This window comes from Capricornis sumatraensis, chromosome 1 (assembly GCF_032405125.1).
Source record: "Capricornis sumatraensis isolate serow.1 chromosome 1, serow.2, whole genome shotgun sequence".
NCBI classification, from domain to species: domain Eukaryota; kingdom Metazoa; phylum Chordata; class Mammalia; order Artiodactyla; family Bovidae; genus Capricornis; species Capricornis sumatraensis.
In genome coordinates this window covers 214,873,860-214,900,724 of record NC_091069.1, presented here as the reverse complement: position 1 = coordinate 214,900,724, position 26,865 = coordinate 214,873,860, and the positions used below count along the sequence as shown (strand labels likewise).

The 26,865-nt window shown below is 47.0% G+C and overlaps 1 protein-coding gene across 2 annotated transcripts in view; it reads right to left on the bottom strand.

Annotated features, from left to right (window-relative positions):
* The window catches only part of RARRES1 (retinoic acid receptor responder 1), a 42,263-nt gene extending 16,713 nt beyond the window's left edge, over window positions 1-25,550 (bottom strand). For both annotated transcript variants that reach the window (XM_068970316.1, XM_068970325.1), the window contains exon 1: window positions 25,260-25,550. In XM_068970316.1, coding sequence (XP_068826417.1) covers window positions 25,260-25,532 — 273 coding nt within the window. In that variant the 5' untranslated portion in view covers window positions 25,533-25,550. The remainder of the gene's footprint in view (window positions 1-25,259) is intronic.
* Window positions 25,551-26,865: the final 1,315 nt, after the last annotated feature.

Here is a 26,865-nt window from a genome sequence, read left to right as displayed (position 1 = left end):
TTTCCAGGTGGTAAGCGAAGAAAGAGTGGGGGTTGAGGAAGGCTCTCGGGGAGGAGCCCTCAGTGGAGCTCAAAGGGACAGTGCGGAAGCAGCACCCAGACGCAGTGGGGGCAGAGTGGACCCGCACAGGAGGCCTGAGGTGGGGGAGCCCTGTGATGGGCTGAGCCTGGGGCAGGCTGAGTTACCACAGCAATCATGGTCTTCACTTTGGAGCTTCACAAGTAGGCATGCTTCTAAACTTTGGAAATGCATGTTTAGCCTTTTTAAACCTTTGAACTGATTCCTATGCAGAGCTTTAGAGAATACATATCCATATCACTGAAGCCCATTAGACTGTTCAGAAGAACTTTGTTATTGGCCATCATTTTTTTTTTAAAGAGCACAATGATCATTCAGTAAAAGGGATGTTTTCTAGAGAAGAAAGGGAGCTTCTGCTACCTGGAGCTGAAGTTATTCCACATAGTGTTAAGTTATTCTGGAAACAGCCATTTCCCTTTTGTGGGAGGTGGGGGTGAGGCGGAAACACAGGCACACCAGGGATCAAACTCATGTAACCCCTGCAGTGGAAGCAGAGTCTTAACCACTGGACCACCAGGGAATTTCCTCTGCTTCCTGTGAACTTTAGCCCAGGAACACAACCACCAAGCATGGTTATTTTAAGTAGACCAGATATCATCCATTCCTATCACAGACTTAAAAAAAAAATAAACTCTGGGAAACTGGAGAATGGAGAGTGAGGATTCTATGGCAATTGTTTACATAAGGAATATTTAAATGTGTGGATGTATAGATATTGCTGGGGGTCAAGGGGCACCCAGAGCCCATGCGTGAGAGCTGTTTGCTTAGGGCTCATTTTCAATCTCAAAACAAGTTCTGGTGGAAGCTGAGACACTGATTTCACTTATATATTCATACGAACTACAAAATTCATACACATGTGTCTGTCTTCTCAGCCATTCACTGTTTGCCACCTAGTATGCCAGGTACCAGGGAGATACAAGGAAATTAAACATCCTGTCCAGCCTGACCGGAAACCTGCACCCTGTGTGGACAGGATAAATCAACAGCCACACAGCGCAGCTTTCCTATGTGGCCAGAGCACATGTGTGCTGGGCACTTAATCTGGGGAGGCTTTCTAGAGCAAAGGGGAGCCAGGCAAAGACGTGGGAATGGAGGGCAGGGGCTGGCATTTCAGGGAAGGCTGCGAAGCTAGAGAAAAGGCTGTCTGGGGAGGCTGGTGCAAGGTCACAAAAGCATTTTTTTTGTAAAGAGGACTTAGAAATTGATCCCAAAGACTGTGGGAACCCCAGTAAAGTAAACACTGCAGCACTCAGACTGTTGTGCAGAGCAAAGCGCGACAGAGTTTAGATGGTGCCTTGGTCAGGGTAAAAGTCCAGTGCTCACTACACCACACTCAACAGCGAAAAGCTAACAGCATTCCCTCTAAGATCAGGAACAAGACAAAGCTGTCCACTCTCACCACTTTTATTCAACATAGTTTTGGAAGTCCTAGCCACAGCAATCTGAGAAGAAAAAAATTAGAGGAATCCAAATTGGAAGAGAAGTAAAACTGTCACTGTTTGTGGATGACATGATACTATACACAGAAAATCCTAAAGATGCCACCAGAAAATGACTAGAGCTCATCAATGAATTTGGTAAAGTTGCAGGATACATGGGAATTCTCTGATGGTCCAGTGGTAAGGATTTGGTGCCTTCACTGCAGAGGGCCCAGGTTCAATCCCTGGTTGGGGAACTAAGATCCCACAAGTCACAGGGTGGCACAGCACCCCTCCCCGCAGAGCTGCAGTATACAATACATGGAAATCTGTTGCATTTCTACACACTAACAACGAAAGATCAGGAAAAATAAGGAAACTATCCTAATCACCACTACATCAATGCAATCCCTATCAATTACCAATGGCATTTTTCATAGAACAAAAATTTTTGTCATTTGTAGGGAAACACAAATGACCTTGAATAGCAAAGCAATCCTGAGAAAGAAAAATGGAGCTGGAGGAATCAGGCTCCCTGACCTGAAACTACACTACAGGTAGCTTCCCTGGTGGCCCAGTGGTTAGGAATCCACCTTCCAGGGCAGGAGACAAGGGTTCGATTGCTGGCCGGGAAACTGGGATCCCACATGCTGTGCAGCAACTAAGCCTATGCACTGCGACTACTGAGCCCACATGAGCCCACACGAGCCCAACTACTGAGCCACAACTCGAAAAGCCCACACAGAATGAGAAGAATTCACCTTCAAAATGCACAAGCAGCTCACATAGCTCAATATCAAAACAACAAGCAGCTCAATCAAAAACTGGGCAGAGGATCTAAGTAGACATTTCTCCAAAGAAGACATACAGATGGCCAAAAAGCACAGGAAAAGATGCTCAGTGTTGCTAATTATTAGAGACACGCAAGTGAGTTTTCACCTCACACTGGTCAGAATAGCCATCATCAAAAAGTCTAAAAACAATAAATGCTGGAGAGGGTGTGGAGAAAAGGAAACCCACCCATAAATGTTGGTGGGAATATAAACTGGTGCAGCCACTATGGAGAACAGTATAAGGATTCCTTTAAAAACCAAAAACAGAACTACCATATGACCCAGCAATCCCACTCCTGGACATACACCCAGAGAAAACCATAATCTGAAAAGATACCTGCCCCCAGTGTTCACTGCAGCACTGTTTACGATAGCCAAGACACGGAAGCGACCTCAATGCCCATCAACTGAGGAATGAAGAAGATGGGGTACGTACATACAATGGAATACTACTCAGCCATAAAAAGAAGGAAATAACATCATTTACAGCAACATGGACGGACCTAGAGATTGCCATAGTGAGTGAAGCAAGTCAGAGAAGAACAAATATCATATGATACTGCTTATATGTGGAATCTAAAAAATGATAAAAAATGAACCTATTTACAAAACAGAAATTGAGTCACAGATGTAGACAACAAGCCTATGGTCACCAAAGGGGGAATGCGGAGAGAGGGGCAATGTGGGAGACTGAGACTGACATATTCATGCCGCTATATATAACTAATAAGAGCCTACTGCACAGCACACGGAGCTCTTCTCAGTACTCGATACATCACCTGAGGATGCATGTTGATGTCTGGCAAAACCACTACAATACTGTAAAGTAATTAGCCTCCAATTAAAATAAATAAATTTACATGAAAAAAGAGTGTATATATGCATATGTATAACTGATTTACTGTGCTATATGGCAGAAGCTAACGAAACATTGTAAATCAACTATACTCCAATAAAAATTAACTGAAAAAAATCACATGAGGGAGAGAAAGAACTGTGCTGGGAAGCAGGGTCTGGCCCAAGGATGAGACTATGGAAGGCTGAGATCCAGACTCCATCTAGCTTGTGCTGCACTCAGTATGCCAGCAAATTTGGAAAACTCAGCACTGGCCACAGCACTGGGAAAGGTCAGTTTTCATTCCAATCCCAAAGAACGTTCAAACTACCCCACAAACTGCACTCATTTCACATGCTAGCTAGGTAATGCTCAAATCCTTCAAGCCAGTCTTCAACAATATGTGAACTGAGAACATCCAGATGTACAAGCTGGTTTAGACAAAGCAGAGGAACCAGAGACCAAACATCCGTTGGATCGTAAAAAAGGCAAGCGAATTCCAGAAAAACATCTACTTCTGCTTTATTGACTACGGTAAAGCCTTTGACTGTGTGGATCATGACAAACTGTGGAAAATTCTTAACAGAGATGAGAATACCAGACCACCTTACCTGCCTCTTGAGAAAGCTGTATGCAGGTCAAGAAGTAAGAGTTAGAACCAGATATGGAACAACAGACTGCTTCAAACATCAGCCTAGTGTGCTACAGTTCATGGGGTCACAGAGTCAGCATGACCAAGCAACTGAAAAACAACAGCCTGTTTTTACTTTGGTTTTCTCCTGTCTGGAGCTTGCAGAGAACCGGCAAGGCTGTATATTGTCACTCTGCTTATTTAACTTATATGCAGAGTACATCATGCGAAATGCTGGGCTGGATGAAGCACAAGCTGGAATCAAGATTGCCGGGAGAAATATCAGTAACCTGAGATATGCAGATGACACCATGCTTATGGCAGAAAGCAAAGAGGATCTAAAGAGCTTCTTGATGAAAGTCAGAGGAGAGTGAAAAAGATGGCTTAAAACTCAACATTCAAAAAACTAAGATTATGGCATCCAGTCCCATCACTTCGTGACAAATAGGTAGGGAAAAAAAATGGAAACAGTGACAAGACTTTATTTTCTTGGACTCCAAAATCACTGCAGGTGACTATAGCCATGAAACTAAGACACTGGCTCCTTGGAAGAAAAGCTACGACAAACCTAGACAGTGTATTAAAAGCGGAGACGTTACTTTGCCAACAAAGGTCTACATCAAAGCTATGGTTTTTCCAGAAGTCATGTATGGAAAAGTTGGACCATAAAGAAGGCTGAGTGGTGAAGAATTGATGCTTTTGAATTGTGGTCTTGGAGAAGACTCTTGAGAGTCCCTTGGACTGCAAGGAGATCCAACCAGTCCATCCTAAAGGAAATCAGTCCTGAATATTCATTGGAAGGACTGACGCTGAAGCTGATGCTACAATACTTTGACCACCTGATGTGAAGAGCTGACTCGCTGGAAAAGACCCTGATGCTGGGAAAGATCGAGGGCAGGAAGAAAAGGGGACTACAGAGGATGAGATGGTTGGATGGCATCATCGACTCAATGGACAACAGTTTGAGCAAACTCTGGGAGATAGTGAAGGACAGGGAAGCCTGGAGTCCTGCAGTTCATGGGGTCACAAAGAGTCAGACACGACTGAGCGACTGAAAACAACAGCTTGTTTATACTTTGGTTTTCTCCTGCCTGGAGCTCACAGAGAGCTGTTAAAGGGTGTAAGTGGGACCTGCATGAAAGTAGCTGAACAAGGTGCCCCATACATCTGTCTCCAAGTCTCCTCGACACCCGACCTGAGTTAGAGGAACACAGAGAACACCCCCCTGAGCCACGCGGACACCAACAGCTGAGACTCACAGAGGCAGTAGTTCTGTGTGCTGGCAGGTCTAAGGCTTGAACTGCTCGCTGCACCAGCTCTGTAGACCTCCCACCTGCTCCATGCATGACCTGGGAGTCTGCCCTTCACCTCCACTTAGGGGCCTGGGGTCAGCCCCCTTCACAGGAGTCAGGCTGCCCCTCAGGCTGCTATCTGGGGGTCAGCAGAGTTGGTGGTACCACCTTCATGCTCCAGGACATGGAAGAAGGCCAGGAAGCAGCTGGATGTCATAAAAGGAGATTCAGTGGAGGTGGCGGTGGAAGCTGTGGCATTTCCTGTCATGCCCCCAGGAAGGCAATACTGAGAACAATCTTAAGGACCACCCACCTTTCCATAACTAATAAACTGGGCACACTTTTTTGCTATCCACAGAAATTCACAAAAGCCTGCTTTAACCTTGATATAATTGTGCATATTTCTAATAGAGTACTTAAGACATTATTTGACTCTGTAATTTTTTTTGAAAACACATGGAGGCTAAATGAGGAGCTGTTACCGAGTCCAAGCTCGCTCTGCTCGCCATAAGATGAGTCAGTGAACCTAGACGAGGTGTTGGGATCAGGAAGGGACTGTATTCGGGAGCCGGCTGACTGAGAAGATGGCAGGCTAGCATCTCAAAATAACCATCTTGTTGGGGCCGGGCTGCCAGGTTCTTTTATGGATCAGAGCTGGGGGGAGAGGCGAGGTGAGGAAACAAAGTAAAAAGCTATTCAATCCTTGTAAATTTGCCCTGGAATGGCAAGCCTCAGGCAGGGTGATGTTTTTGCTTCACTTCCTTCACAGGTGGGCGGCTCAGGTTACCTCCCTGAGGCAGACCACTATAACAATAAAAGCTGCAAAATAAAGGTTAAAGTCGCACGAGCAGATCCAGAGTAAATTCAAAATTAACCCTTCCCAGTTACAGCACCAGTACCTACTCTTTTCAGGTAAAGAAACACCTGCAGTAACCAAGGCTGTGAGCTGAGTCAGGATGGAGCTGTCCTTCTGAAGGGTCATTTTCCTTCCTGATTTGCTCTGCTTCTTTTGTATTAATCAGGGACTCTTAAAAACATCTACATTTTGTCCCAAATAGGATTTTTATATTTGTGGTTGTACTTTATCATTTATCAAGACTCAGCCCCTTTATCTCCCCCAAAGGCCTCTCCCGGCTCCCTTCCTCTGAGTCCCTCAGTTCCTCTGAGGCCAAGTCGCTGGTTCTCCAGAGATAAGGTGGCAGCCTTGGAAGACCAGTCAGGGCCGTCCGGGATGAGTGTCTCATGCTCCTCAGGGCACTTTAGGGCTGTGTGTTCCCTTGGCTGTCTCTGATTAAACTACCCTGTGATGAAGAGGTCTCTATAGTTCAAATGCACCCCAGGAGTTCTGAACATGAAACAGGGCTGGGAGCAGGAGGACAGGGAAGAGACTGTCACAGCCACCCTCGGGGCAGTCAGGCCACAGGAGAAGGACTTCAAATAGTTCATGGTACAGCTGATTATTTGATCACGGATGACGTAGGGGCTATGAAAGGATAACTGGAGAAGTGATCTAGTCTGGAGACCAGAAAAGTGACATTTGAGCTGAACTCTGAAGTTAAGAAGGAATTAACTTTGGGGATGTCAGGATGATGGTACGTGTGCACATGTTCATTGTGTCTGACTCTTTGAGACCCCATGGGTTGTAGCTCACCAGGCTCCTCTGTCCATGAGATTTCCAAGGCAAGAATACTGGATAGCCACTCCCTTCTCCAGGGGAACTTCCTGACCCAGGGATCAAACCTGCCACATTGTAAAGCAGATTCTTTACCATCTGTGCCATCTGGGAAGCAGGATGACTGTGAGTGGCTGGCAAACATTCCACACAGAAGGATGTGGGATGAACCAAGGTGGGGATGGCAGAAATGCAGGCAAGAGTATGGTAGACAGATGCGGATGTGAACTAGCAGGTCAACATGGTCAGCTAAATACATTATTCAGGTCGGAAATAATCACTAGAATGCACATTTTGTGTTAGTATAACGTTATTAAATCTACCATCATTTAAAGGAAACTTATATGTATAGAACAATAGTATATACCCTCTAGGGCCTGTGCTGGGTGAGGTTCTAAGCATATCACATGTCTTACCTGGGTTAACAGAGCTCTGAAGGCCTGTACACAAGAGATGCAGCTAAAGAAGCAGGGAGGGACCACTGCACAACTGTTACACTGGCAATAAATGAAAAAGTGCATAAGGCCAACCTGTTGGCCAAGGCTGGGGGTTCATGGCTGGTGGAAGGTAGCCCGGTACAGCCTGGCTGCGGGGCAGTCTGGATGACTCTGCCAAATCAAGATTATACATACTTTTAGGATCCAATAGCTACTTCCAGGTTTGTATCCCAGAGAAACGGTGACACTGTAACAGGGGACTTATGGGATGTTCCTTGAGGCATTGTGTGTGTGGTGGGAAGTTGGAGACAATCTGCTGTGCCTCCCTGGGGGGTAGGCAGGTAGAATGGGGGCGCTATGCAGAAGGGCAGGAGGAGAAGGGGGAGACAGAGGATGAGCTAGTGGGGCGGCATCACCGACTCGATGGACATGAGTTTGAGCAAACTCCAGGAGATAGTGAAGGACAGGGAAGCCTGGCATGCTGCAGTCCTTGGGGTCACAAAAAACTGGACAGAACTAAGCAACTGAAAAATAAGCACAGATCACAGCGGGGAGAGGTAGCCAACCAGCCATCCTTAGAGCAACTAAGAGAGACCCTCAAGGCAGGAAGTGAAAACAGCAGACACAGGAAAATGCACAGCATACCACTTACGAAAATGTTTTAAATAACAATTTACACACAGCAACAATCTCTCTCATAAGAACATTCACAGGGACTTCCCTGGTGGTCCAGTGACTAAGACTCAGAGTTCCCAATGCAGGGGGCGTGCGGTTTGATCCCTAGTCAGGGAACTAGACCCCACAGGCTGCAACTAAGACCTGGCGCAATCAAACAGAAGAAAACACAGACAGAGGATACATCAGCCCTTCTAGTTCCTCAAGGGAGGTGGGAAGAATGGTGCAGATGAAGAATGTCGCCGACCATATCAGCAAACAAAAACTACTGCAGCCATAAAGCCCCTACAGTGCGCCCTGAGGGGGATTCAGGAAGGAGAGAAGCAGGACACTGGCCCTAAATAGTCGAGGTGTCTATCAAAGGAATGATTTCAATGAGCGCAGACTCCTGCATCTCCCCATACATACACAAGCTCTAAACTCTAACTTGAAATGTCTGTATTTGTGACTAACAGTAATCTTGTCATCTTTGGATATCTGACATTTTTCCCCCCAGAAAAAACTCCTACATCTCCTGGCTCCTCCCTCACCTCTTTGAAACAGTCCCTCAGCACAATCTGAGAGGCTGTATCCTGGGCTATAGTCCTCAGTGAGTCCACGAAAGAAACGAAACTTCTCAACTCTTAGGTTATGTATTTCTTCAGCTGACGGATCCAGTGGCCAGTGAAGGGACCCAGGGCAGGCTTCTCTGCTTCACCCGGATCCGGAGCCGAGGCACCAGCAGTGGCCTCTTAGCCCAGCCTGCCTCCTCAGAGAGAGTTGCAGTGAAAATGACAAAAAGAGGAGTGAGGTTTTTTCTTTCCCTTTCTTGACAACAAAGAAGATTAAACACAACAGTGAGCAGGCCTGAACATGCCCAGTTTGTTTTTCTTTTTCCTTTAACTGCTCCTAACTCTGCAGGTCTGCAAAGAAGTTTGCTTTTCTGCCTTCTAACTGCAGCTGTGCTGTGCTGTGTCAACTGTGCTGAGTCACTGTGCTGTGGCTGTGCTGAGTCACTCAGTCGTGTCCAACTCTTTGTGACCCCATGGACTGCAGCCTTCCAGGCTCCTCTGTCCATGGCAATTTTGAACAAGACAAGAATACTGGAGTGGGCTGCCATGCCTCCTCCAGGGGATCTTCCCAACCCAGGGATCAAACTCAGGTCTTCTGCATTGCTGGCAGATTCTTTGCCATCTGAACCACCAGGGAAGCCCAATAATACTGGAATGGGTAGCCTATCCCTTCTCCAGGGGATCTTCCTGACCCAGGAATCGAATCAAGGTCTCCCTCATTGCAGGTGGATTCTTTACAAGTTGAGCTACCAGGGAAGCCCCTGCAGGAGCTAAACTTCACACCTGTTTTCCTTTGGCTCTATGCTAAATGCATCCTGCACCTGGTGTTTACCCTTGCAACACTCTTCCCCTTATAGTTCCTTTTACAGATCAGTACGAAGGCCACAGAGCCAGCCAACCACCCGACTCAGTGACTGGGCGCCTGACGCAGCCTATGACTGTCTTTGAAACAATGCAAGAGGAAACAATCAAGATGCTAACCCTTCTGTTCCTCATCCCCAACTCCTGACTGCGAGCCCTCACCTTATAAAAGCCCCTAGCGCAGGGTGGGGGGGAGGGGGCGCACAGATCTTGAGGCATAAGCCTACTGGGTTCCCCTCTCCACCGGCTGAGAATTAAAGCCACCTTTCTATTTCCTCGAAGCTCTGTCTCCGTATCTTTGTTTGGCTTCAGTGGGCAGAGAAAGCTAAGATGTTGGCTGGTGACAAGAGTACAGACAAATGTGGGTGAATCTCTCCTGGCTTGCAGCTCTCCCAGCAGTGGCTGAGCGTCCTAAGTTTTACTCGGTGGTGTTAACCTCCTCTTGCCTCCAAGATTATCCTGAAAACTTAGTTTCAAGAAGAGGTACCTGGGTTATCCTCAGTTGAAAGACACTGAGTAGGGCTGGACTGTGTAATTAGGTGGGAAGCTGGCCTGTTGTTTTAACTTGGATTGGCTATTTTAATAGAGTTTTTCAGAATAAAATGGAAGATATCTCATGAGAGCTTTCAGCTCCAAGGAAGGAGATCTCCTAGTGGGCTTTCTCAGGCAATTGAGAAACTTGTGGGAGTGCTGGAAGCACGTCCTCATACCACGCAGCTGTCCCTATAGGGAAACCCACACATTTTAATTAAAAACTTGCTCTGCCAGGGATGAGCCTACGAGCTGGCCACTCTGATGGGAGCACTCAGTGGTCTTACACTGCCAGAAGGAGAAACTGAGACACCGGGAGAGCTGGATCGACTCTAGGGTGACATCTAGCGGCGTCAAGCTTACAAACAGCACACAGGTCCACGACAGGATTGTCACAAGCATTTTACCTCGACAAACTGACTTTACAATGGGGAACAAAGCTTTCAAAGCAAAACAGCAGTAGATTGCCAGCCTCCAACTAACACCCCAGCCAGGTTCATGTACAACACATATGGAAATTTATACTTGCAAATACTCACTTCACTGGAAGAACTATACTAGGAGCTCTCAACCTAAAATGGTCAAATTGGGGCTCTTTTAACATTCTGAAACTCATTTTTAAGTGTGTATGCAGCTAGAAAGAGCCTACTCGATAAAATATCTTTTCAGAATTCAGAAACAAAGGCCTTTCTAGGAGAAACTTGCATTTCTCTCCCTGTGTCTTTAAGATGTAAATGCTCTACCTGATTTTCTTAAGTGTGTGTGTGTGTGGTGTGTGGTGTGTGGTGTGTGTGTGTGTGTGGTGTGTGGTGTGTGTGTGTGGTGTTTGTGGTGTGTGTGTGTGTGTGTGGTGTGTGTGTGTGGTGTGTGTGTGTGGTGTGTGTGGTGTGTGTGTGGTGTGTGTGTGTGGTGTGTGGTGTGTGTGTGTGGTGTGTGGTGTGTGTGTGGTGTGTGGTGTGTGTGTGTGGTGTGTGGTGTGTGTGTGTGTGGTGTGTGGTGTGTGTGTGGTGTGTGGTGTGTGTGTGGTGTGTGTGTGTGTGGTGTGTGTGTGTCTGGTGTGTGTCTGGTGTGTGTGTGTGGTGTGTGTGGTGTGTGTGCTGTGTGTGTGGTGTGTGGTGTGTGTGATGTGTGTGTGTGTGGTGTGGTGTGTGTGTGTGGTGTGTGTGTGGTGTGTGTGTGGTGTGTGTGTGTCTGGTGTGTGTGTGTGGTGTGTGTGGTGTGTGTGCTGTGTGTGTGGTGTGTGGTGTGTGTGGTGTGTGTGTGTGTGGTGTGGTGTGTGTGTGTGGTGTGTGTGGTGTGTGTGTGGTGTGTTTGTGGTGTGTGGTGTGTGTGTGGTGTGTGGTGTGTGGTGTGTGGTGTGTGTGTGGTGTGGTGTGTGTGTGGTGTGGTGTGTGTGGTGTGTGTGGTGTGTGTGGTGTGTGTGTGGGGTGTGTGGGGTGTGTGGTGTGTGTGTGATGTGTGTGGTGTCTGTGTGGTGTGTGGTGTGTGGTGTGTGTGTGTGGTGTGGTGTGTGTGTGTGGTGTGGTGTGTGTGTGTGGTGTGTGGTGTGTGTGTGTGGTGTGTGCGGGGTGTGTGTGTGTGTGTGGTGTGGTGTGTGTGTGGCGTGCGGTGTGTGGTATGTGTGTGTTGACAGTCTGGTCTCTACCATCTGGAAGGTACACATATGGTGCACAGCTGGCAGCCCACGGAACAGACTGGGCTTCTGAGAAGACTCCGTCCGGCTGAGGCAACTCTAGGGGCTTCTGTCACCTTAACCTTTGCTGCATCTACCTGTACAACAAGATCTTTGCTTTCTTAGACTATTTTGGGGAGTGTGTTAATCATTCGGTTGTGTCTGACTCTTTGCCATCCATGGACTGTAGCCCACCAGGCTCCTCTGTCTGTGGAATTCTCCAGACAATACTGGAGGGGGTTGTCATTCCCTTCTCCAGGGGGCTTCCTGACCCAGGTAGTCTATAGGGACAAACGAAAATGGATATAGAAAGCTGTAGAAGATTTGTAGAAAGGCTGCTCTGACAAAGTTATTCCATGCATGGTTCCGTTTGGATTGACTTTAATTAGATAAGGAAATTTTGTTGTTGAGGGTGGGCTGGTGCAAGACTGGAGTTTGGTTTTCTCTCTCTTTTATAAGAACACAGTTTTCTTATGAACTATTTTTGGTAACATTGTGAGTAGCTCTGCCTTCTACATGATCTGTCATTTGCCTTAAATATCTTTCATTGTCTCTTTGGTTGAGTGAATAAGCATTGCTTCAGTGACCTATGATCCTATTTGACCAAGTGTTTTAAAAACTTGATGTTTTTTTAAAAAAGAACAAACTTCCCAAATATCAAATTCTAATTAAGATTCTTTTGACCCCCCGCTAACTTTGGGATGCTTCAAAGGACCCCTGAAACGTCCCAAAGAGAGAGATTAAACTAATTAGGTTTATCTGGCATGTTAAATTACATGGGTAGCACTATCAACTAAGTGTAGCAAAACTTTCATCTTTTATAGGTAAATGTCATTAATGTAGTCATTCCAAAAGTTTTATAGAATTCCTAAAAATCTGATGTGTCATAATACACTGTTATTAGTCATCATCTTTAAAAGGTTGTACGCCACAAAAATAACTAAATTTCTTGTCAATTATTTTGTAAACAGATCTTTAACCATGCCATTTTAAGTCTTTTGTCATTTATAGACCATCATTGTTTTACTCTCATGCTTTTACAAAATGAGGATTTTTCAAGAAGATTCATAAAAAGGGCTTTTTGACAAATTTGTTTCTGATAACTTTGAGATCATACCACTGAACTCAGTGAGAAATTACAAAACTCTAATGGAAAACCTAATGACTTCATACAGATCAACTGGAATTACACAGAACTGAACAAATTGATAAATATGATTTACAATTTTATGACTTCTGAAATATTCTAATTTTTAATGTTTGTTTTCCAGAAAATCTTTCCTCTTATACTCTTTTTTGATCTATAACAAGCTGATAAAATATACCTTTGTAAACAAAGATGAAACATTCATCTTTTTCTCTCTACATGATCCTTCCAAAATTTGGCTTATCCAGCTGGCCTCCCCTGTGAACTTGATGGCTTATTGCGACCAGATTACAACTAGCTACACTAACCATTGTTTTAATTTTTTCTCATTGTTTTCAAATTATTTATGCCTTGTGTCTTTCTCTGCTGTATTTTATTAATGTTACTAGCTGTATTACCTATATTCTATTTTATAAGACTATTGTCTCTTTCATTACCCAATGCACAACCAGGCCACTGAAAAAAATTAATGATGGCTAAATGTCTTGAGGCAATCGACCACATATATAACTCTATATAAAATAACTGTAACAGTAAAATTCTAGATATGGGAAGAAGCAACAAGGGAAAACATTTCCTGGATGATAACTGACTAGTAAAACGGTCAATTCAGAGGATTTTAGATAATCAACAGGGCCTCATCCAAAAAATTTAGCACACTGAATAAGCTATCAACAGAATCCTCACCTGATCTAGGAATGAGCTTTCCTAGAGCCATGGGACAAAACTGGTCATGAAATGCCTCCCACCTGTTGGTCAAATTTATGACCAAGAAGGCACTGTGGACAAAGAATGGTGCCTGCCATTTCAGTAAACAAAGGATACTGCAGCCTTAAGACCCCAAAAGTGGACCCTGAGAGGAAACCAGGAGGGAGAAAAACAGGATATTGCTCCCAGATAGTTAAGATGTGTATCAAAGGAATGATTTCAATGAGCCCAGACTCCTGCATCTTCCCATACATAGAAAAGCACTAAAATCGTTACCTTGAGGTGTCTGTTTTAGCGATCAGCAGTAATCTTTGGAAGTTCAACTACATGTATGTTTTGTTCTTTTCCAGCAAAAATTCCTACATCTCCTAGCTCTTCCCTTACCTCTTTGGAATAGTCCCTCAGAGCAATCTGAGCAGCTGTATCTGGGCCACAGTCCTCAGTTAAGTCCACCGAATAAAACAGACCTCTCAACTTCCAGGTTCTGCTTTGGTTTGTTTGTTTGTTTTTTCAGTTGACAGTGGGAAAGGGGATAAAAGAGAATAACCAATCATCAGAGAGGGGTCTCCAGGGAGCAAAGGTGATGAGGGTATTACTCCCTCAGCTTTGTACCTGGGACCAACAAGTGCAAGAAGTTAAGTCCAAAGTAACCTGGTGTGGATGTCTCCACCCTGAACCTTAAACTTCTGTCTTTGACCTGCATATTGGTGTGACCAGATCTGTGAGTGCTTCTGAATCTAGAGGCTCTGCACCTGGGATGAAGCCGAGGTCTCAAGTTCAGGTGGTCCTCCCCTGCACTTAGAACACGTGTTGCTACACGTGGTACATGGTACAAAGCTAATCCATTCATTGAAAGATGTTTTTTTTTAAAGCTGAACCTTTTTTAAGAGCCAGGTCTGTCGGGAAGGGGACAGGCAGGTCTGGCTTCCCTGATGTGAGGTGTGTTCCCACAGAGGATCACAGGGCTCTGTTCCTCCCATCCTCACGCTGCCAAAACTGCCCATCTGCAAACAGAAAAGGAAGTTCCACAACCCTCTCTTAAAGCATGGCTCGGGGCACAGCACTTCGTTCTAATCTTTTCCAGAATGAGGCTTTTTATATAAACAACAAGTCAGCAAACAAAGCAATTGACTGTGTGGGTGTATAACCTGAAGGAAGGAATTAGCAACTCCTTGCTACAGATTTCTAATTACATGTAAAAGAGGACTTAGGTACTATAGCCTAGGAGTAAATGCATTACAGTCATGGACCACCAGTGATGTGGTTCATGTTCTCATCTGTTTTTTGTGTGTTCTGTCAATTTTATAGGTTTCTTGGTTTTTGTCCCCAAAGGCCACGAACAAGGATAGTTCCCCGCAGCCTCCCTCTCTCAGGACAAGCTCTTTAGAAAAGTGACCAGCACTTTGATTTGGGGCATCCCTGGTGGCTCAGATGGTAAAGTATCTGCCTGCAATGCGGGAGATGCAGATTCGATCCCTGGGTTGGGAAGATTCCCTGAAGAAGGGGATGGCTACCCACTCCAGTATTCTGGCCTGGAGAATTCCATGGACAGAGGAGCCTGGGGGGCTGCAGTCCACGGGATGGCAAAGAGTCAGACATGAGACATGACAGAGACCAACACTTCTCTTCACTTGGAGTCATTTGGGAGGGAAACAGGCCACTTTAAACGTCCTGTTGAATAAAGTGTACCAGAGAATGCCTTCAAAGTACTTATCTCACTAGATATTTTTTTATAAACAAAAAAATGCTCCTCAAATGTCTATCAAATCAATGTCGAGCATTTATTCAGGGACTGTGTATAAAGCATCCTGCTAGCCACTGGGCAGCATCATGATAAAAGCTACATGTCAAATATACTGAACTCTCACTACATGCTTCATGTGGCTCAACACAGTGCCCAGGAAGTACTTAACACAGCACAAGAGTCCTTTCAGGGAAATACTGATCTTATCCCCATTTAAGGATGAAGAAACTGAGGCACTTGCCCAAAGTTAAGGAATTAAGTCCCAGAGGTACTAAGTAGTGAAGCCTGGCTCCAGACCCCTGTTCTTCCCTTGCATAGTGCAGAGGTCACACATACAGACCCAGTCACTCCCTCTAAGAGAGGGCAGAAAGAAAGCTGCTGGGGTGTGCGTGGGAAGTGTGTGTGCGCGAGGTTTGAGAAAGGGAGGGAGGGACAGAGAAATGGACAGAGCTGGACTGTGCTTATAATCATGCTTCCTGTAGACAAGACAGTGAAGACCTTCTGGAAGGGAGGTGCCAGGCAGGGTGTGTTCTGTTTCCTAAGGCTGCTGTAATGAAGTACCACAAACTGTGTGCCTTAACAGGACAGACAGGAATTCTTTCACAGCTCTGAAGGCTACAAGTCCAAAATCAAGGTGTCGTTTAGTCCCTCTGAGGCTCTGGACAGAATCCCCTCTTGCCTCTCTGAGTTTCTGGTGGTGGCAGGCAAACCTTGGTGTTCTTGGCTTGCAGCTCTATCACTCCAGTCTCTGCCTCTGTCTTTAAATGGTGTTCTTCTCTCTGTATCTTCACATGACCTTCTGATAAGGTCATCAGTCACTGGGTTTAGGGCCCATGCTAACCCAGTATAGCCTTATCTTAATTACATCTGCAAAGACTTATTTCCAAGTAAGGTCATAATCACAGGTACAGGGGTTAGGACTTCAACACAGCTCTTTTGTGGGCACAATAACCCACAGAAGTATGAAAGTGAGGATCATCCAGGACTCTGGCAGGAGGCCCTGGATGCACCCTTTCAGGCAAGGCTTAAGTGGGCGCTTGAGTCAGTGCAGCCATGAACAGGAATCTCCAGGAGGACGAGGGAATGGAGACGACCGGGGAGAGAGAGGGTGAGGGCCCTCGGGACAGGAAGAGCGGGGAGCAGCCAGGCTGGGGAGACCAGCAAGTTAGTGATGGGGATACTTGGAGTGGAGGTTACCATGATGGGTGGGGCCAGATTAGAGAGGTGTCTTCAGGGACTCTATTCTAGAGCAATGGGTTTCAAACTTGAGCTGGAACAGAATCTCCTGGAGGGCGTGCTAATGAAGACACTGGCCCCACCAGTGTCTTATGGGGCTGGCCCCACTCCAGTTCTGACTCAGTAAACCAGGGGTGGGGCCTAAGCCCCTGCATTTTCACCAGTTCCAGGGGATGCTGTGGCTGCTGGTCCAGGGACCACACTTTGAGAACTCTCTGGCACTGAAGTTCAGAGGGAGGGACAGGAAGTAAACACTAGAGGTGGTCACTAGAGGACAGATGAGCAGGGGATGAAGCACATGACCATTTATGCTCTCCTAAGGCCTGAGGAGTCTCCTATCATGAGACTGAATGAAATGGAGGAGTGTTATCGTAAATTCTGATCCACCTGGGGTCTCTGGCAAATCAGGTCATGATGCCTTACAAAGTTCAGGGGACAGGTATACCCTCTCTTTCAGGGGATGCAACTGATAAACTCCATGATGACATACGATGTGCTGTTTTTCAAGCAGGGATATTTGGAGTAGGTAGTCTGGATTAAAAAGAAATGAATGGATCATGGTTGTCTTAAGGGTTAAAGGAGATAAGTTTATTTTATTACTGATATATGTATTTATTTAGCTGCACTGGGTTTCAGTTGCAGCAGGTAGGATCTGCAATCTTTGCTGTGGTATGTAGAGTCTAGTCCCCTGACCAAGGACTGAATCTGGGTCCCCTGCACTGGAAACTCAGAGTCTTATCCATTGGACCACCAGTGCATGCGTGTGTGCTAAGTCACTTCAGTCGTGTCCGACGCTTTGCCACCCTAAGGACGGTAGCCCGCCAGGCTCCTCTATCCACGGGATTCTCCAGGCAAGAATGCTGGAGTGGGTTGCCATTTCCTTCTCCAGGGGATCTTTCTAACACAGGATCAAACCCGAGTCTCTTACATCCCCTGCATTGGCAGGTGGGTTCTTTGCCACTAGCACCACCTGGGGAGTCCCTAGACCACCGGGCAAGTCCCTAAAATTGTTTTTGAAGAAAATTCACTCCTTTGCTTCCTGTTACATGGGTAGCAACCTGGCCATGTAATACAATTTACACCCAGAAGTTAAAAATCACACATTCCAAAAGCGACTCCACTAAGTTGTGTCTCATTTTTCAGTAAAAAAGCTGTTTTTTGTAAAATACAAAGCTTTTGTTTTCAGGTCAGTGGGATCAAAGATGTTTCCTCCAGCACATGTCCAGACTATCATTATATTAGATACTATGCAATGCTTGCTTGCCTGTTTAAAACTCACTGAAATATGGGGCGCGAGTACTGAATGTAAAACTGAGGAACCTAATAAGGGATGGAGAACAGGCATTTATTATTCTAAGAGCACATTTTAAAAACCTAACATCCCCTTTAAACTCAATCAAATCCAACAAAAACCTGGGCAAATGGAGGAGTAGGGCAGGTACCCAGAGAAATCTTGCTGCCAGCTGCTGTAGGGGGTGCGAAAATGCCGTGACTCTGGGAGTCTCTAAAGACACAATTCTGCCCAAAACTCATCTCTACAAAGAAAACCCTTGGGAATGGCCTGGTGGTCCAATGGTTAGGAATCCCCACTTCCACTGAAGGGGGTGTGGGTTCGACCCCTGGTTGGGGAACTAAGATCCTACATGCCATGTGGTGTGGCCAGAAAGAGAGAAAGAAAAAGAAAACTCTACGTTTTAGGGAAAGACTGTCTCATGTTCTTCCTCCCTGCCGTTGGTTTCTAGGCACAGTCCCTTCATGTGGCCTTAGAGCCGGCAGTGATAGCCTTAAACTTCATATTCGCACACCGAGGGGGTGGGCAGCGGGGACAGGCCAGTTGTCGAGAGCTCAAAGCTGACGCTAATCTCCCCCTCGGGAGCACAGTGAGCTTCACTGACCTAACAGACTTCTAAATGTCCCCTCCAGACTTCACGTTTGGTAAGAAAACATAAATGTCATGCCATTCCAGGAAAAGCAAACTTCTTCATTTTATAAGGTTAGTTTTATGAGTCAGGCTTAGTTGGAGACAAGTAAACAACTCATTTGTGGATAAAAATTGCTGCGCTGCACTTATGTTCTGGACAGGAAGAACATGAGTGTATTACATCATACCCTGGAGTTATTTCACTGCATTTTCCTTTTCCCAGGCAATGCCAGACAAGGTGAATGCAAGGTATGGAGCAAAAGCCAGTGACCTTCAGATCAGGCCCTATCCCATGGGGATGAAGGAGATCTCTGCCTTGGACACTATCAGGCTAAGGAGTAGTGGAGAGAGACAGGCAGACTACTATGTGTTAAGCTGTTTGGCCAACTCTGGGGATAAGTTCTTGACCCTCCCCAAAGAGCTGGTGTGGGAAGGGTCAGAGGCAGTGTTCCCCTCTGCTTCCCCTCTGGCCCAGGATGGGGCTCCTTAGGAAAGGCTGATTGTGAGAGGGATTCGAGGTGTTGTAGGCAGGTTGGGAATGGGTTGGGACCTGGACCGGCCTCCTGTTCCAGGTGCCCAGTGGTCCTAACACCCTTCCAGCTGCCTTTGTTTTCATCTAATTTTATTATCTTAATCACTATGCTTTACATATTTAAATATTTTTCTTTTGGGGTTTGTAGTCAGAAAAATTCAACGATATAGACTCATAGAATATTAGACTTGGAGACTTTCAACTTCTTGCCAACATAGAATCGACCGACACTTGATTATTCAGCATTTGGTTGAAGATGGGGAAATCAGCACCTCCTAAGGCACTTCTTCCTATTGTCTTTAGCAGGTCCCTTCATCAGTACACTGGAAGAGATAAAGAGAAGGGATGCCCTCCACCCTGTAGAAGCTGACACATGTGCAGGGCAGGAGCACAAAGCAGCCTACAGTCAAGTGCCAGTCAAGACAGAATATGAAGGGCAGGCGTGCTGGGGGGTGAGGAGGTTACTGGGGCTGCAGAGATCAGCCAGAGCTGCCCTTTCTTGAGCAGAGTCACGTGTCTGGCGGTGTGGCAAGTACTTGCATCAGCTCACAGTCACCCGGAAGCTGGGTGTGGTGGGCTGAGGATTGGCACCCAAAGAGGTCCACATCCTAATCTCTTGAGCGTCTGAACATGTTACAAGGCAGAGGGGACGTGGCCAGTACAATCAGGTTAAGGACCCTGAGCTGGACAGGTATCCTGGCTCATCCAGGTGGGCCCAGTGTACTCACATGGGTCCTTACAAGCGTTATCATCAGATGCTGCCTGCTGGCTATGAAGACGGAGGATGGAGAGCGAGCCAAGGAGTGAAGGCAGCCTTTAGAAGCTGGAAAAAGCAAGGAAATGGATTCTCCCCTAGAATTTCCAGAGGAAACACCCTTGCAACACCTAGATTTAGGTCTTCTGACCTCCAGAATCACAAGAGAATGCATCTTTGGGAGTTATTTTTTCCTACAAAGATTATGGTCATTTGTCACAGCAGTGAAATCAATACAGATACAAAATTACTTGTGATCCTTCCTCGTGTTCTGTGTGGGCACCTCCCTTGGGGCCATCCGTACTGAGACACATCATCTCCTATACAGCTATGGTACAAGACTCTTTTCTAACTCGACTTTACTGGCCAGAGACGTCCTGAATGATTCTAAGAAGTAACCCAAGGTGGAGAAGTGCTACTGCTACTATGGGACTAACTCTGTGCAAACCTCTTAAACTGCGGACCATCACAAAGGCGAATAAACGCCAAGCCTGCAGAAGCGTGAACGAACTTCTAGGTGATTCATGCTGATGCTCTGAGATCAAGGGTCGGGTGGGATTTGGGAGACTGTGTGTGTCTGTGTATTTAACATTCTGTGTCTCTTTAAGATCAGTCATTTTAGGGCTATTTACATTCTGTCTCCAGCAGAACCACCTAGGTTGTTCAAGAAGAGCATGCCACGAAGCCAGACTCCTGGTGGTTAAATTCATGACCCACCAGCAGTGGTCTTTATTTGGGGCCAAGACTAACCCTCTGTGATCACACACATCCTTGGCTCTGACACCCTGTGTGGCAAGACGAGTGGAAATGTTGTGGGCTGGTAAAAAAAAATGTGTGTGATTCAAAAGCAACTTCTTACAAGCTGGTTAAAAGCATTCCTACTTGCCAGCTCACTTGTTGCTGGTTTGGGTGACTGAAGGACGAGGCCGGGAAGGCCAAGGCAAGATTTAACCTCAGGGCTTTTTCCACTTCGGTGCTTGATCCAAACTCTGCAGTCAGAGCCTGCAGGCTAAGTGGGCACTGCGGGCGGGGGTTGGAGAAGGAGGGCAGAGACATGGGGGGCACCGGTGCCATCTTAGCAGGTGCAGTGCCCTGGAAGGTCTCTGTTCTGCGCTTTCTGGATTGTTATGTTTCATTAACACAGCAGAGGGCGCTGAGGAGCACCACCTTCATCCTGCCAATAGCTATCCCCCTGTGGTTCTTTCATGGGGGCTGTAAAAGCACTGAGAAGCCTTCCTTGTGTGAAAGTAGAGATTCTTTCACTTTAGGGTTTTATTACATATCCTTCCCCTCCATATTCATTGCAGCCTTCTTCATTCTCCAGTTTTTCTTTTCTATGGTCTGCTTGATGAATTGCTTTTCTGTTCTTGTGAACCATCACCTCTGAATTATTGACATTAATGGAGAGAAGACTTCAAGGAGAGCAGTAATTAGATGAATTATGCTGTATTAAAGTGCTTTATAGATTGAAAAGGGATAAAGGAAGAAGCTTTTTCTTAGTATACTAGGCGCTCTCCCAGCTGCCTTGTTGGCTCAGTGGACAGGCTTTGTTCTGCCCATAGACACGGAGGAGGCGGGGTGGCGGGGAGGGAGGGCACACAGCAGCCAGCCCACCTGTGGGGAGGGGGAGGGATGATCAACAGAAGTCAGCTGTTTTGCTCTGAAACTTGCCTATGTTGCTGCTGCTGCTGCTGCTGCTAAGTCACTTCAGTCGTGTCCGACTCTGTGCGACCCCATAGACGGCAGCCCACCAGGCTCCCCCGTCCCTGGGGTTCTCCAGGCAAGAACACTGGAGTGGGTTGCCATTTCCTTCTCCAATGCATGAAAGTGAAAAGTGAAAGTGAAGTCGCTCAGTCGTGTCCGACTCTTAGCGACCCCTTGGACTGCAGCCCATCAAGCTCCTCCATCCACGGGATTTTCCAGGCAAGAGTACTGGAGTGGGGTGCCACTGCCTTCTCCATGCCTATGTTAGGTGTACCCATTATCTAGCTGCAAAATTGTTAAGTAAACTGGTGAAGAGTAGGCAGAAAAAAACATAAGTCCACAAAATCCAAGTTAAATACTGTAAAAAGAATTGATGAAGTCTCTAATAACTCTTGCTGGTTAACTGGGTGTGAGTGAGTCAGGGTTAGGCAAGAAAAGTCAGAAGTAAAAGGAGAGGACTGTGAACTGTATTCTTTGCAAGTGCTTCTGCCATTGTAAGTAAACAAAAGTGAAAGTCACAGATGCCCATTATGGGTGGATCTTCTTGCTTGAAAGACTGCAAGGAGTGCCCATTAATGTCCTTCACACTACACCAAAAGACAGATGATAGTTTTATATTTGCTGATTTTCATTTAAATTGAAGCAGTGAAGGTTTGGGCATAATTCCCCCCGCCTTACCTTTGGTCAACTGTTTTGATTAATGTTTCCAAACAGGTCGTGGCCTGGTCCTCTGAGTAATCCCCAAATAAGGGCTGATTTCAAATGGGTTGCCTTTGTTCTTAAGTCTGTGCACACAAAGATCTCACCAGTCTTTCTAAATGCCAGGGAAAGGCTGGCTTCTCACCAGATGCTTGGGGTAAGGACTAGTGGTTGTAGGTCTTGGAAGTGTCCTGAGCGTACTTGCCTCACTGTAAGGGACAGCCCCAGGTGGTCGGAAGCAGGCTTATCCAGGGTACCCTGGGTAGCATATGAGCTCTCAACACCACAACCTTCCATGCTCTGGAGCCTGCGGCATCAGAGAAACAGGAGCCTTCTGGTCATGGAAGGGTAGTGTACGGTTGGGAAAGAGAGGTCATCAGACAGGGGCAGTGAGGGGTGCCTGTGTCCCTCACTATGCCTCTCTCCTTACAATCACTCCTTATGATCAGTAAACAAAACAGAATACTCACAAGTGGTTTCACCAGCTAGTTCTGACTTGAGAATCTCAATACTTCTTTGCATTTACTATCATCGTGGGTGGCCAGACGGTAAAGAATCTGCCTGCAATGCAGGAGACCCAGGTTTGATCCCTGAGTCAGGAAGATCCCTGGAGAAGGGAATGGCAATCCACTCCATTATTCTTACCTGGAGAATTCCACAGACAGCCATGTGGAGGCAAAGAGTGGGACAGACTAGTGACCAACACTTTCACTACCATAGCTGTTACTGCATTTTACCACTAGAGGGCAATATTGTTACTAAAATAAGGGATTCACCCAGAATCGAAAAATCACTTAGAATTTAGAAATTTCAGAGCTGGAAGAGGTCTTAAAAATCACCTGGCTCACAGGCTTTCAAATTTTTTTCAACTGAAACACACAAGAACTGCATGCTTCATAACGAACCATTTCATACATGTATGTTTGCGATCTTTTGAGGCACTGCTTACCTTTACTCTGCAATGCACGCTAAACAATTTGTATTCCCAATTGTTTCATTAAAAAAAAAAAACAACTGCAACCACTAAATAGATGTCATAACCAACCAGTGTGCCATTAGCTTGAAAAACCCTGATTTGGTCCCAGTCTCTCATCTACCGAGGGACACAATGACCCAGAGGATGGAGAAGGATGCTACCAGCTATACTTCTCTTATCCACCCAGCCACCTGCTAAACCCAGAGTCAGTCCTGGAGGAATGAAAGACATTGTGCAGCAACTCAGCACTTACTCTACTAATGCACTGACTGGATAAAGTAGTTGAGAGTCTATCATCTTCCACCTCTTGTCAATGATACAACTGCTCATGTAATTGAAGCAGAAATTCCTTGCATTAAAGGTCTCTCCTCATTCAAGTAGCTTCAATCAATCAAGTGATTGCAATCAAGCAATTTCATTGAATTTCCATAGAAACTGAAACCACTTAGAGATTTGGCCCTGAAAGTCACCAAGTTCTCTTCCTTGGCTCCCTGATGTTAAAGCACTTATAATCATTTTTGGAGGAAATGTAAAAGTAAACCAGAAGATCACAGGAATATATCCTTTCTTAGGGTCAATGCTCTGGGTTCTTCTACTAACTCCTCCTCCCTTTCATGCATATCTGTCTCTAATTTACTGATTACCCCCACACCCCTGGGATTTTTTAGGCCAAAAAAGAGCATCCCTTTAAAACTCAGGACTATATTATTACAGATGAAAAGAGTAACTGAGCTCTCTGGATAAGAAAGGAAAAATTTTCTTCACTCACTTGGATTTTGAGAGCTAGTTTATTTTATGAAAGATGCCACAAATTCAATTTTTTTTAAAAGGGGGTATCCAGCAAGGTCCTACTGTATAGCGCATGGACCTCTGCTCAATGTTACATGGCATCCTGGATGGGAGGATGCCATACATGTACATATATGGCTGAGTCCCTCTGCTGTTCACCTGAAACTATCACAGCTTTGTTAATCAGCACTCCAATATAAAATAAAAACGTTTTAAAAATTAAAATTATGTAAGTAAAAAATAAGGGGATAACTAAATGCATGAAAATGCAAATTATTTTATTATTTACTTATTTAATGGTCAGAAGAAGGAAAAACATTTCCGGGGCTGAAAAATTTCTGGTGCACTTTAGAAATCTGAGCTTGGCTTTCTGTAGAGAATCCTTCCCACTGATAAGCAGGGAGCAAATCTCCAGGCGGGGAGTGGGGGTGGGGGGGGGTGCTGTTCGGGCTCTGGGACGTGGCTGCTCTCCACTTTGATAGAAAGTTCTCAAGTTCTATTGCCTCACTTCTCTGCGGGGAAGTGGGGGGCGGGGGGAGTTAAACTGAACCTCCTTGACACAGCAAGGTCTGTTACAAGTGACAAGCGCAGGTTGCCTTTTTCTAGGGGAAAAAAAAAAATGCTTTCACCAGTTAATAAATCTAGCCAAACTGGGTGCAGGGTTAAGTCTTTGAAGAACCAAGGCGTTCTCTTTCAAATGGCGTTCTCACACCCCCAACATCACGTCTAGAACTATCTTAAAACTTCTACTGCCACTCCTTAAAATTTTCTCTTTATCCTCTTCATTAAACTCTAGCTTCTTCAATGATGAGTCTACAGGCTTTGTGGAATATTGGGGGTTGCTAGAAAGAGCATCCTTACTTTGGGGACAAACAGTGTAGTTCTGTAACTTTTCGTAGTCATCTTCTAGTTGAAAAAGCAACATAGCTCCACGGACACAAAATGGTACCTACAGCCTTGAAATTAGCAACGAAACAATGAGCTGCCAAATTCTCATTCATTCCGTTTACAAACACAACAGCCCTGGGTCATTCACTCTTATTAGATTAAAGCAGACGCCAGGATTACGAAGGTTCCTGGCCAGGCCAACGCGTAAACTGCAATATTATCCTAAACCCTTGCAAGACGGCCTGCATTTGACAAGGGAACGTCCACGGTTCGGCGTGGGAACTGGCTTGGATTTTGAAAAACCCTGTCCAGAACTGACGCTCAAGTCGTGCATTCAGTGACCACCTCATAGCAACCAACTCTGGAAAGATCAAGCCCGGCCTTTAGGGCCTGTTCCTCAGTTTCCCCATGTACCTGTTTCCCAGGTATGGGAACTACCCTGTGAAAATTCTTTACGGCCTTGTAAATGCCAGAAAGAACAAGTCCGCTTTCCGCGGACTCTGCGCCCCGACGGGCCCTTCCAAGCGCGGGGACTGTTCCGGGCTGTCTCCGCACCTGGCGCACACCGTTCTCGCCGGCGGAGCCCCAGCACGGGCGCGCGCATTCGGCAGTCACCGCCCTCGCGGCGGGCGGCCGGTCCCCGCGCGCGCCCCGTGCTGCTCGGGTACTCACCCACGCGCGGCCGTCCAGCACATTCGCCAGCACCTGAAGGGCGCTGGGCGAGGCGGCGCGGAAGTTGAAGAAGTGCAGCGCCGCGCGCGCCGCCTGCGAGAGGAGCCGGCTCGAGGGCTCCGCGTCCTGGAGCCACCCGGAGTCCTCGGGCTCCCCGGACGCCGCCGCCCCCTGGAGGGCGAGCAGCAGTAGCAGCGGTACCGCGAGCCGCTGGGCCGCGGGGCGCGTGTCCCCCGGCCGGGGAGCGGAAAGCGGTTGCCTGCGGAGCTGCATGGACGCGGGCTGGCGCGGCGCTCGACCGGTCCGAGCTTCGGGTGGGCGGCGCCGGCGCTTGAGGAAATAAGGCCGGGCGGGCCCCTCCCCGCCGCCCCCAGGGCGGCCCGCTGGAGGGCGTCCGGGTCCCTCTCGGCGTTTCCCGCAACCCGGGGCCCCTCCGCCCCGCCCCACTCCGCCCGGGCTCCAGCTGCCCCGGCTCGGTACCCGGACGCGGCGGCGCCTCCGCGGCGCGGGGCGGGGATGTCTGGCCGGGGCCGCGCGGGCAGGGGGACAAGGGGCAGTGGAGACCTCTCCAGGGAGCGCGGCCAGGTCGGCGCCACCCCGCGCCCACAGCCTAGCGCGGGGACCTGGTTTCTGGCTGCGGTTGCTGTGATTTCGAAGCCCTCAGGGTTTCACAGCAAACCTGCTTCAGTTGTTCAAGGCTTGGAGCTTATTTCCCAGAAGAAGAAATTGGAAACGGGTGGAGAACAGGACGTGACGCTGGCGTTGATGGGGGTCCTTATAGCCCAATGACTTTGAAGTGAGCCAGATACCCAGAGAATTGGGGCTAGAGAGGGGGCTGCGGTGGTAAGCTGATAACCTCGAGGCCCCACTGGACTTGGAAACGTTGATAACCGTGGTGGAGCGCAGGTGGGCGTGGAATCCAGAGTCCGGCGAAGTGAGGCATGGATCGGGCTGTAGTTCTGTGGAGACAGCAAGGGTTGACGACTCTTTTTAGACACGTGGCAGTGAAGGAACGAGATGGCCATGGTTCTTAAGTCACAGACAGAAAGCCCAGGAGAACTCGGAATTAGGGGCACTCCTAGCATCCTTTTTCCCACCTGTCTTTAGTTTGTTCAGGGGTCTACCCCTCCCCAACACTCGCTGACCCCATCCCCACCGAGGAACCAAAGAAAGTCCCTTCTTGCTGGTTACTGGTTGACGCCCCACCTAAAAAGAATCTGGATAAGATACGCGTGGGGGAAGGCTGGGGGCGGGGGCAACAGATGGGGACGCCATCTTTGAAAACATCTTTCCTCCCCCATTTCTTCGTTTGGATGTTGTCCGTCTCGTGCCCGTCTTTTCTCCAAGGTATTCATGGAACACTCTTCCTGCTGGGCCCTGAGGGAAGTGAGGAGGGGGGCAATCTGATAAGTCTCCAGGCTCCTGGAGCACACCTTCTAGGCAAGGGGAGACCAAGAGGCGAGGGAATGGACCCTTTGTTGGATGCAGTTACACGCGGTGGAGAAGGGGATGGGGAGTTGGTTATAATTTTAAATACTGTAGTCAAAACATACCTCACTGAGAAAGTGATATTTAAGTGAGGACCTGAAGGAGAGATGAGGGAGCC